General features: G+C 38.7%; 1 protein-coding gene across 6 annotated transcripts in view; it reads right to left on the reverse strand.

Moving 5' to 3' along the window:
• Positions 1-13143, reverse strand: part of KALRN (kalirin RhoGEF kinase) — a 450273-nt gene that overhangs the window by 256472 nt on the left and 180658 nt on the right. For 5 of the 6 annotated variants that reach the window (XM_042877581.1, XM_042877574.1, XM_042877573.1 and 2 more), the window contains 2 exons: positions 9490-9682; positions 6122-6634 (listed from right to left, as the gene is read on the reverse strand). In XM_042877581.1, the coding sequence (XP_042733515.1) occupies positions 6122-6634; positions 9490-9682 (706 nt within the window). Of the gene's footprint in view, positions 1-1180; positions 5732-6121; positions 6635-9489; positions 9683-13143 lie in introns of those variants that run through there. The other variant, XM_042877577.1, reaches the window with a different exon arrangement.

Below are 13143 nucleotides of genomic sequence, written 5' to 3' on the forward strand. Positions count from 1 at the left end.
AATCTAAATCCTACACAAAAATCCATTGCTAATCCATGCTTATTATACCAGCATGATTATTACTGTTAACAGTTAAATACCGTTCATTCAATAACAAATCCTTTCCCGTGAAACAGCACAGAGGCAGATATATTTCTCCTTGGTGTGAAAAGCTAAGGACATGCTCTCGTTATTATCCTGATTCTGATTTTTCCCCCTCTTAATACGCCTTCTCCTCAGCCCTAATTACCCACCTCCCAGAACTCACTTTGCATTAATTTCACATGGCAGATCCCTCCAACAGCTTCTCAGTACTTTCCTCATTGGTTTCCCACTCTCACTCCCCGGGACACATCTTCTTTCCAGTAATTTCTAAACCACCATTTCACACAAAATCTTTGAGGTAATTGTGTTTAAGGCACGTAGCAGAGATCAAAGAAAGCAAGTGCTTCCAGCAGTGAGATGAGAGGTGAAATGGTCCTTCACTGAGTGGATTTTATGTCAGTTCAAGCAGTCTGTCCCAGGTGCTGTACCTTTTTGCATTACATAAATCCATAAGAGTTAATGTGACATAGTATAAATAGGAAAGTTCTGCCATCTACTTCTGGATCAGTTCAGAGTGTTTAGAAGAAGGAAAAAAAGAGATGAAAGGCTATAAGGAAGGAGGTGAAAATATTGATCTTTCTAATCCTTCTAATGCTGCTCTTCCATAAAGTCAGCTAAGACAATTTTTTTAGAAATACTTCCCCAAACAGAGTCACTTGACTAAAGGAGCAGTTACAATTCCTCTGCTTAATGGACTGTAATAAAATAAACTGCATCCTATTAGCTAGAAGGATCATATCATCAGATTTGTAATGCATTTTATTACAGAATATGTAGCATCATAATTTTGGAGAGAGTATAAAAAGAAGTAATATATGAAACAGTTAATGTCAATATGTATCATGCAGTCACAAATACACTTCTCTAAAACAGCAAAATATCCACGTTGCTTTCTTACTACCACTTTTCTTTACCTAACCGAATGGATAGTTTATACATTTTGCATTCTGTTTTTCCATTAAAATTATCCTGCATCTTTTTAGACAACAAGCAGCTTTTTGAGCTTTCATTCATTCTGAGAAACGTAAACTTTTAGTAGGTGCAATAGTCCAATAATGGTGTAAGCATGGTTCAAATACTCAGATCAGATACTCACTGGATAGTCTCTCATTAGCTTCATCATGGAGCTGGAGGTTCTCTGTGTTTTTTTAGATTCTGTATGGTGTTAAGTTTGACTTTGAACCAGGAACTTTACCTAGTACTTCAGATTAACTGCAAATGAATATCCTGCTCAGCGGTGTTTTCTCCTTCAGGAACCAAATGCCCCATTATTTATTTGATTGCATGGAGACTGAGTCGAATAGAGACAATCTGGTAGAGCAGCTCTTACTATTCCCTTATTTAAGCAGACTGGTCAGAGGGAAAGCCTTAAAAAAGCACTGCTTGTGAGGAATTTTATCACATTCTAATCACTCTGATACTCACTAAAAAATTCCCATCCTCCAATATTGGTCACAAATTCTGCAAAATGGGTGCAACAGCCGTGGTGCGATAGGCAGGGCTGTGCTTTTCAAAGAAAGATTTAATATGGATGAGGCTGAAGGTTTTGAGTGCAAGCCTGCTGCTTTGCTGCCCACTGAAGACTTGATGTGGCCAGTGGTTTGCCACTAGACTTTCCAAAAAGCTGGCCCTATCCAAACAAAATGTTTCTCCCACCACAAGCTTCCAGTGAAATTCACTCATTGCATTTTCCACCCCCATTGCCAGACTCCCATTGGAGTCTGTTCTATGGATTCTGCGGGAAGGCAGCAAGGAGAAGAGGAGATGGGGTACACACAACCATGCAGGTTCTTCTCTGGTGCTCGTTAGAGGCTGACCCTGATCAGAAAGAACAGCCTGCTCTTTCTTTGCTCTAGTGTTAGTGTTACAGGTTTGCCATAGAGATCCTAAGTTCAGTCCAACTCATGACAACGTTGCACATATTTAATGTGGACAATGCTGATTATACCATAACTGTTTTTCATTCACATACATGCAGGGGTAGTAAAATTGATATGGAACAAACTCAAAATGATGGGGAAATTCCTACAAAAGTGAATTTGGATGCCAGTTACAAATGATTTCCAGAAGGGCTGGAAAGCCCAGATTGTAGAAATAATTTTTTGTCTTTTTTTGGTATTTATTCAAGCACAAAACATGTGGACTGTTGCCTGAATTCTTCTCCCTGTCCAAATTTCAACCAACCAATTAACATTTCTCAGATAGTTACAATAGTTGGATCTACGTTCATTGTGGTTTTTTGTTTTATGCAGTAATCAGTTTGGACTGGACTACATTTATTCATATTACTGATTACTAAAATATTTTCCTTGTAACCCAGTAAAAACACAGTGAAGGCTCAGTTCTAGTTTCAAAATTATGTACATATATATGTATGTACGTATATTATCTGGTGGGGAATGAATTTGTTGAGCAGTGAGGGTTGGAGCTACACTCACAGCTGAAATGTGTTATTTATCAGCAGATCTTCACAGTCAGCACTGCACAGCATGTGAACTTCCTTGCACCACTCTGCCAAAGCTCCCCATGGCTGACCTGCTTGCTGGCTTGAGCTTCAGGGAGCTCCCAGCCTCCAGCTGGTGATTCCATTTCTGTGCTGCCTGTGCCTGTCGCGGAACCCAGCTTTGCCTTTCCTTCTGCCCTAGCACAAGATAAGAAAATGCCAAAGGTGTCTCTCTCCCACTGGTTTGAGTGGGAGAAGCCTAGAGTGTGACTGCTGCTGCCCCCTCCTTTTATTTACTGATAGACCTTCTGTAAGCTGTAATACTTGTAGTTTGAATAATCCATTTGTCCAGCCACTGCCTGTCATTTATAAAAGTTCCTACAGAGAGGCTCTACAGAGAAGAAAAAAAAAAAAAGTGAACTGATTTGCTGTGAACATCATGGTTTAAGAAGGAGCCTACATGAACATGCTGTGTGTTTTTCCATCTTGTGCTCCCTCCTCCCCCCTTTTTTTCCATCTTATTTTTAAGAATTCTTCAGGCAATGAGGACAGCTGAAATTTTTAAAATCAGAGGTGTCCAGAAAATGGAAAGTCCTTGTCCATTTTCACCTTACTGGGACTGGTTTCCTAAAATAACACCCAGTGAGTATACAGAATATTTTAAAAGGCCTTAAAACCTTATTTATATTCAGAATTTTATGTTGGAGTTTGAGCTTTTATGGAGTATTAGAGTTGTCATTTGATTAGCACTAAATGACATATCCAGGCTGAAGGGTGAGAGCTGTGCCTCTCCCCAGGAGACGAAGACCATCCTGGCTCTGTAGAGAGTTCAAGTGAGAAAATGGAGGTACCAGGAAACTTTAAAATTCAATACGGACAGACTGTGGTGGATATTTATACAGTGGAGACAGCTCTCAGTCTGGATTTTGCTCTGAACTTTTTATGAGACGTGTACTTTCCAGTCTCAGATGGTCAGACTACTTCAAAGAGATCTGCGAAAGGAAAACAAGTACATTAATATTTTACCTACATAACAGTCTACCTATGTGAAATGCAAAGTAAAAGGGTCTGCAGCCTTCTCTGCAAGAATGTTAGGGTGAATTTCACAAACTGGAAAGATTAAAAATACTGATTTGAGAGTATAAAGCAACAGCAGAAGTAGACAAGGAAAGAAAAAGTGAGCTATTAAGAAAGGCCAAAGTAATAGTATGTTTAATTATGAGAGGCAGGTGAATGAGAGGTATCTAGAAGACCAAAATGCCAGTTTCGTCAATTGGGAATTGCTCGAGACAGCCAGTATGAAGAAAGCAGGAATCATGTTCTCACTGCTTCTGTCCTTACCTCAGAAGTCTCACCTACCTTCTGACTCGCCTAAACCTTACACATAACCTTCCAATAAGATACACAGTGAACCCAGCTGTCGCACTGCTCAGGCTTGTATCACACCAACCATTTGTCCTTGTTCAGGAGACAGGAAAAAGTATTTTGGAAACTTCAACAACAGCTGCTGCTGGGCAACAAGAACTTCATGAAAACTGTTTCTATCCAAGAGCTTTCAGCTGAAAAGGTTAATAATATCAGCAAGAAATCATCATTAGAAGAATAAAAACTTCTGTTAATAAGCACTCGTCATCTGAAGAATCCCAAAGAAATTACAAATCCAAGCTGACTGAACTGCAGCCACCACCGGGAAAGACAGTATAGTCATGAGCAATCTGCTTATAGCAAGTCATGTGCAATGAAAAGGGAGAGGAAAAAGAAATTGTAGCATTTTGAAGAAAAACTACTATTATGCATTCTTGAGTGGTACTACAGTGATTCTGATTTTAGAGTCTCATCTGAATTCAAGGTTTTCCCAATAGGAGGATTGATTACACAATGATGGAGCCTTTTCAGCCACAGAATCCCTTAGAAATATTTCACAGATGCTTTGAAAACCAGTGACCTGTGCCTTTCTCTGTGCTACTGAGGATTGTATTTGCTTCCACAATGTTCTTATCCCTGACATTTAAAAATAATATTAATTTACAATTAATATTAATATAAATTGATTAAACAGATCATACTCTACAGAATGTGCCATCAGATGATATCTGCATTTCTTTTGCTGTCCCTCCTGGGCCCGGACAGACACAACAGTAAAATGATAGGCTCATACATTAAGTGAAGATGTAGAGACTGGGACTTGTGATGGACGTACAGACTAGATAAACAAGAGTCCAAGAGCTCAATACCTTTCGCTAAGAATATCCTAGTTCTGTGGCCTAGAATTTCAAATGTGAAGTAAGGACTTCTCCCAAACCACCTAATAGGATGCCAAGTACTTCTGTGTTGAAAAGGAGAAACTGCCAAGATTCCAGCATGACATAGTTTTCTAAAATAAATTCACTGAAACTGGTACCTACAAATGCTTCCAGTGGCAAAGAGAAGATGAACAGTAGTAGAAAGATTGTGTTATTGTGCATTGCTGAAATTTGAAGGGGTTGTTGTGTATGAAACCTTGTTATGGAACTCTGTTTTTCATCCAGTCTTTCCAACAAGTGAGGCAAATTTCTATGTTTTGCTTGTAGAGAACTTCCTATCTGCTACAGGTTCCCAAATGAGTATCTCCTAAGGAGAGAGGGGATGGGGAGGTAGCTGCAGCAATACAGAACACTTGCTAAAGTACAGCTTCCTAAAGCCATGTTATTCACCAGTGGTTCTGCTCTATGTTCTTTTGTGCACCGTATTTCATTTTGCAACCAACTATGTGCTTTCCAGGCTGATACACTGCATTACAAATGTCTAAGAATGACCAAGTCACATTGCAATCTCTGTGGATAATTTAATGTTCAACAGTTTTCAAGTTAGGTCTTGTGATGATGAACAGAAATCTTGGCCACTGATTCAGTGTCAGATATGAACTGAAATGCCATCCTTATGTGCTGTTTAATGCAAAACAGCCACAGTGAGTTTTGAATCCTATCATCATTTCAGAACGCTTTCTCTTGGTCTGTTTATACGTTCAATGCAAACACATTCTCAGATCTCCTGCGGCAGGAACTAAGTGGCCATGTCCTTGGTACTCAGTTCCATTGGTAAAGATTTTACCAGTTGCAACATGATGCGGCTTCCTAGCAAAGGGAAACTGAACACGTAGTTTGGGATAACAATTAGGAGGATTTAAATGACAAATTTCCTACAGACTCACAAGAAATGCAAGCAATAATCATAACGAATCAAACCTTAAAATCATTCTTCATTAGGCGCTGTAACGTAGGTAAATATATTCATAAATTTAGTAACAGAAACTTAAAAAATACTGATTCTTGTACTGATGTGTACCAAATGTACCCACTGTGGCACAAAAAAAAAAAAGCAGATTAATTTTCATCAGAAGTGATATAGACAGGTTATTTTATGGATGTCATTATGCATGCTACATCCAACAATTAGTTCAGTCAATTTGGTTTACGAGTCATATGAAGTACATCTGCTAGCGACACGAGATTTACACCTGTGATCAATACCTCATGTGGCTAATTATAGAAAAAATGGTCACAGCGCAGTTGTGATTGTTTAGGTAAAAGTAAGAAGGAAAAACATATTCCCTACCTTCTCAGCATCTTGTTCAAAAAGTCGAAGTTGAAAGCACTGGTCTAGTTTCAACTTGCGGACATGCCACATCTGATGTAAGTGTTGCCGGGTAGAATGCAGCTTGTCTAAAAGGCTGGTAATCTTTGGCACAAGACTTTGAAAATCCGCACTTCCAGGAATGCAGTTCCTACCGGAAAAACCATCACTGCACCTTATGCACTGTAACAACCTCTGACCCTCACGGTCCAGTTCCTCCACAGGAGCCTTAATCACTTTTTTCTTAAGCTGTGTGTGCTCATCAATCAGCCTCCTGGAGCCCTCAACGTCAACTGGAAACTCCTTCCTAGCCAACATTTCCTGGAGGTCCTCCAGCCTTGATAATAAATGGATGGCACTGTTGAAAAACTCTTCCAAGGAGACACGCAGCTCTATCCATTCATCGTGGTTGTAATCCAAGGATCCTTCAAACTCATCTGTCAGTTGTGATGGATCTACAAGTTTTGCCAGGCCTTCAACAGATACCATACTTGTCTAAGGAAGAGAAAACGACAGCATTTGAATTAGTGACCGTGACCAGAAATAATGGTGTAACCCACAAATAGCATGAGAGGATTATTTTCCTCATCAATACATAATTGCAACAACATTGCAAAAGATACTGTGGACTATGTTTAACTTTAAAGAATGAACGGATTGAAAATGTTCCCATTAATTACCTGTTTATAAAACAGGTAAATGGTATTAAATGGTTCTGTGGCTTACGTTGCATTCAGGCTAGCGGCTGTACTGCAGCAAACATTTTGGGCACTTAAAGTAGGTATTGTGAACTGCCAAAACACACAATATGCTGGCTTTTTTTTTTCTCTTCCAAATCATTCCAGTTCGCTTTTGCCACAGGCAGAGCTCTTTCACATTAGTAATTTCTAATTCAATTAAGCCAAAATCAATGCAAAAGTGAAATGTCACCGAAGTATTAACAATTAGAATTTATTGCTAATAGAAAGAATGGCTCATGAGTCCATGAATCATACACAATCAATGAGAGATGGTTTTAATTCATTTAGACTCAGTAATCAGAGATAAAGAAATGCAATGGGTGTCGGGAAAACAACTTTCAGTTTAAGGATCTAACAACTGTTGTTCGTTCCCATTTATTTTAGACAAATCAATTTTTTTTTTCTGAAATATGAGCATAAAGTTTCAAATGTTATTATAGATTTTCTGTGCTGTCATTTAACACCCAAGTTGGTAGCCCTTAAAGAACTGCAGTATTCACCAGTGGCTGCACATCTACTCCCACAAAATCAGGCCTCTAAGAAATGTCAGAGTTTGTGCTCTTCAGAGGCGGATGCACCCAATAATCACAGAAATCTTGTAAATGTCATCTGTAAAGAAAAATACTTAATGTCTGTCCATTATCCTGAACTGTGTCCAAAAGAACAGACTTCCCACTGGTTTTAAGTTAATAATAGGGTTTTCTTCCAATTTTTATCCATCTGAAACTATCAGGCATTCTGCAATGTATTAAGATGGGAATTCTAGAATTCTATTGAATACATGCTCAGCAGAAAGATTATTTTAGAAAAAGCTTTCAATGTTCTTTGGTTTGGTGAAAAGGGAGGAGCCAAACTATGGAAAAGTAAACATGCAGCTTCAGAGGGATCTCAAAATTCTAAACCTCCAGACACTAACTCCTTGAAAAGAATTAAGCTTAGATTTTAACTGCCTGACAAGAAAAGTATCTCTCTGTGGCCAGTACCTGGCATTTCCCCTGCAGTTCTTCAAGCTAATGCAAGCATTGCTCTTACCATGCTGAGAATTTGGCATGACAATAGAGCAGAAAGGCTTTCCATTAGGAGATTTCTGTAGCACATTTCTTCACTCAGATTTGTTTCTCTGAGGAGATTCTCATGAAAACAATCTTAGTTAGGCAGGTAAGTGGTAAGACAAAGTAAAAGTAACTCAGGGATCACCCATCTTTCTTCTAAAATTCACTTTAAAGAGCACTGCCCACTATTAAAGCCTATGGCAAGAGAAATAAAAGAATCTTGAAAGCACTCCTGGATTAATGCTAACTAAGGAGCCCGACCCATTCCTCAAAATGGCAGGGCATTCTGGAATCTGCATAGGTGAACCAAACCTTGTCCTTTTTTTCTTATTATTCCGTGTCTGATGAACTGCAGGGCATGTTTCTCTTTCCAGACTGTAACACAGAATCATTCTGCCAGAGGTTCACAATGCAGTGTCCAGATCATTAGCCTCCACCATGGCCATGCTCTGTCCTGGCACAGGCATAATGCTTTCATTAAGCTCAGAAGCAGAAGTTGGCTAAAAAAACAGACACTGGCAACTGTTTAGTTTGTAGATGGGGTGATTCAACAGAGACTTCCATTGCCTTCCACTGCACTCACCTCCTGCTGAGTACCTTGTGTTTGATCAGAGCTGTGGGAAAGTACCAGGATTGTGAAAAGAGGGTGCATGTGTGCTGCCCCACACAAATTAAATAAATGGGAGTCATATTAACCTGTGATGCTTATTTGGTATTCACAGTTCTTATGTAGAGAGCAAGAGCTGCCATAGGGCTTACTGATAAGCAATAGCAACCACAGGAACCCTTTAAAACAGAAGCTCATGGATAGTGGAGGCTGTATTGCAGTGGATCTGCAGGACTGAGCTTCAGAGCTGCATATTCAGGGTCTGAGTAAGAGAGCCAAATATATACTTGTTTATCAGCAAAATAAAAAAAACAAACATGATTAATTAATAGCTGGGCATGATTGACATATAAGCTCTTCACATGCCTGAGCTTTGCTTTTCTTTGGGTAAGAAGCTGAAGTTCCCAGAATGCTAAAAAGCATTAAGAGAATATAGCTGGTTTGTCTTCATCAATGGCAAAGTGAGTAAAAAACTCTTTAATTATGCAGTGTTGTATATTGGTTACCTATCAGAGAGCCTGCCTGAGGCAACTTATCATTAATAAGAATTGTTTTTGTTAGCCCTGAACTGTAAATCTCAATTAAACTAAAGTGGTGACAATATATAGACAAATTTAATCTCAATGTTTTTTATTAAAAGAGCTTTTAACTGAAGTTGCATTGAGATCAGCTAACAAACTCATACCCATACATTATCAACTAGAGAACTTTGTCTTCACTATTTTAATTCATTTGGTGCTTGTTTGTTTGGAGTTTTTTGTTTGTTTATTGTTTGTTTTTCCTAAAATAAGCACACGAAAGGCTAAATGCAACACTATCAAAAATAAAACTCACAGAAAAATCCTCACCAATGTGACCCATAGATGTGAACATCACCAAAGTGAAACAAGCACCCCACTCATTTTTTATGAGGAATAATGCTTTGCCATACATCCCTCACATGGCTCTCACCTCAAAGATGAACTTGGAACTGCCAAAGTTTGTCTTCTGCTTCTGCCAGAAATTATCAGGTTTTATAATCAGGGCAACATGAATCTCGGCAGGAAAGGCTTCTTGAAGGGTCTTTAGGAGAGGCTTGATCAAATCCCATTTTGATCCCCGCATATCAATAATAACAGTGAATCCTCGTTTACAGACATCTTCGCTGTAGGAATAAAAGCATGTCAACATAATTAATACTGAGGGCAGTCACAATGAGGTTTAACTTATCTTGCTATCATTCAGTGCTGCAGAGCAAAGCAAGGGATGATATACTTCAAAATAAAATGCAAAAGTGTACAGCACTGAGGTTATCACTTTTAAGAGTTTTGCCATAATCTAATCTACATGAAGTGTATACATTTTAATCTCATATTTCCTAAGAACAGGCAATTCAAATTTTCACCAAAATCACCTGTAGTTTCACACAATCCAAATCAGAATCAAATCTATCTATATAGTACCTGAATATATATGTGTGCAAGAGATTTTGCTTTCAATCTGTTGAATTTAATTCACAATCAAAGCCAGCAAGCAGTATCCTGTGCCTTAACATTGCTGACTGCTCATATATTTGGGTGCTTTCATTTTTAGAGGCCCCACTATGGGCTTTTTAAAAATGTGCAATTTCCAGAAAAGTGCTTGCCAATCATTCTGTGAAAGGAAGGTCCTTGTGACTCACTATGTGCACTGCTGAAATTGAGGCCCTTTTCCCTTCTGATCGATCTTCCAAACGTTGCTGGGCTTTTTATGTCTGCCGCCTTAATTTTCTGCCAGTCTGTTCTCCTTGCTTCTCAAACATTAAAGATGGCTGTCTAGCCTCATCCTTAACAATGTGCATGGAACAAGAGCACCACAGCACCATCTTGCCACATGCCTTTCCTTTTTTATTCACAAGAGAAGAGAAAAGATGAAAGAACATGTAGATTCAAGTCAAATCTGGGCAGCTTTCTGAATAGCTTTTCCAGGCACATAGTACAGTTTCTCAGAAAAAGGGGTATGGCTTAAAAGTGTCATCCTCCATCTGCAGCATCCAAACATTAGATTAGAACTGGCCAGTGTTGACTCCTCTGAATGCCCAGCCAATACACCTGCTATGCATGGCACTGAGCTCAGAGAGCCAAGGTGTCTCCTGTGGGCCCTGTGCAATTGCATAAAACACAAAGTCTCAACCCCCACTAATATTATTGGGATGTTAATGACTAAAAGTCACTGTCAAAGCACTAAAAAAAGACAGCATGGCCTAATTGCTGATCACAATCCAGTCACAACACAGCCGTAACAAGAAGATGCAGAAAGAAAAGAACTGCAGAAAGAAGAAAGGACGATACAAACCAAAGAAGAGGAGCATGGCAGAACATGAATCTATTTTGTATAATGAATGTAACAGGGAGGTACAGAACAAGAGATTCTCTTCAGCACATGAATAAAGCACACTTGGCCTTTCTGCAAACTGGCCGTCATTACAAATAGCTTCATAAAGGTATACGTAGACATAAAGGCTTATGTCAGATACTTAAAAATAGCAAATGTTGATATGGATATCATTAGAGAGAGTCCAAAATATGCTGAAGACAGATATTATTAAGCATGCTTATAATGCACAATCATAATACTCTGTTTAGACTCTATGAAGACTCTCAGTGCACACACATATTTTCACTATATTCTACCTCTTTGAATCCTTGAACACTTCCTGCTGGTACAATCTAGATTACACGTATCTCACTAAAACAACTCTGTAAAGCTCTCTAAGTCAAAGATGGAGTATTTTTCATAGGAGGCACACTAGATTAACATTTAGATTAACATCTAAAATGAAAGCCCTTGGTGAGCTCACTGAGATGTAAAAACATTTCTGCACTGACTGCCTCACAGCAAAGGGTTTTTTTCCATGTTAAGGGAAGTCCCTAAATTCTGCAGCCTCCATTCAGTGCCAGGAGCAAGCGGTCACAGCCAGTGTACTTGGTCCTCCACCTTATTGGCACACTCAAGGCATGCTACATACAACACTCTGTGCAAAGAAACATGAGGCAGACCAGGCACCTCCAAACACTGTTAGGAATACAGATCTTTTTATTCTCCTTTTACCTAGTGCTGAAAGGTCAGACATCTGATCCTGCCATAACTAATGCCAAAAAATGCTGTCAAAGAAGCTTTGTTGGTGTTGCTACTACCTCTTGCCCTTTGGAACTACAGCGGAGACAAAGAACCGAATCAGAAAGGACCTGAATAGGGGTTCTGTGTTGTTTTTTTCTTGCAGAGTTTTATGGGGTCTTCAGCTACTTCTGCCAATTCACCGAACCTTGTTATACTGAATGACTGATTTTTCTTCAAACATTTGACACAGAGATCCAGTAGGCAAACAAAGAAAAAGGAGATAAGTGTTTAAGTATTTATTTAGATAGTAAGCTCCTTAGGGCAGAAATCATCTACCATGCTGTGTTTTTCTAAAGAGTTTGCCTCCAGGTACCTACACAGACTTCAGCTGCTTAGCATTAATTTGAAAAAAAATATGTTTTGAGAAAGTAGTCGTGCAAATCCAAATAATTCCATAAAATATTTAAAAACAATTTGTAAAAGCACAACTGAATGTGGATGTGAAAGGCTTACATAAATGTGGGGACATCTTGCAGTTTTAAAAAAACACACATTGAAAATGACAATATTCAAGTCGTAGTACCCCAGTACCGACAGCCATTGACAGGGCTCTAAAACAAGCCTCATTTGTAGACAACAAAACATCCATAAATTCTGGAGAGTCAGGGTAATCTGTGAACATTTGTCATCCTTGACAGTCAGTTATTTTTCATCAGTTACCTCAATATGTAGAGGAAATGACCCTAGGTTCCTTTTGAATAGTCTAGCCATGCTTATTAAATTTATTGTTTAAAAGCAACAACTGAAACCCTCCCTAGTTTAGCAATTGATCGGGAAAAGCATCAGCAGCAATCAAACTTCCTTTGCACTGTCCAAGCAAGGCACGCCTTATCCCCAACTCTCAGGAGGCTGCAGCAATCCACATATCTATTATGCACAAGCAATCATTTCAGGATGGCAATTAATGTTGATTGTGGTGTTTAATTTTTTCCGGTATCGATATTTGACCAGAAACTGGAGAAAACGCTCAGATGAAGGTATTTGGACAATCCATCAGCCTTTTGACTGTGCTCATCTGGACTTGATTTGCAGCAGTGAGCACAAAAAATCTGATAGGTGATGAGTCATTTCAATTGCTACACTGCTTTTAAACAAAGACTGAGACTACCTTCCAAGTTTACTAAAAATATCTGGGAATATTTGTAAAAACAATACTTATGATATGTTTGTTGGTGTTTTTGTGTGTGTGTGTGTTTGGTTTTTTAAAATTTTTTAAAAGAATAAATCCAAAACTCAAAAGTAGATGTGATAATTTTGTCAAAATAAACCCCTCTATTTTGGTTTCTAGGGTGCTTTCACAAGGTTATTTTCTCAAATTTCCTCTTTAATTCAGGCACATTCTAAATTGTGTTTTCTTTGGCAAGAGCTGGCTTGCTTGGGTACCAAACAATATTGAGCACTTCATGCTTTCTGATTAATCTTTGAAAAAACTATCATTGATTATATGTATTTTTCATCCTTGCAATT

This window comes from Lagopus leucura, unplaced genomic scaffold (assembly GCF_019238085.1).
Source record: "Lagopus leucura isolate 7727_CA_CO unplaced genomic scaffold, USGS_WTPT01 Super-Scaffold_100019, whole genome shotgun sequence".
Taxonomy (NCBI): Eukaryota; Metazoa; Chordata; class Aves; order Galliformes; family Phasianidae; genus Lagopus; species Lagopus leucura.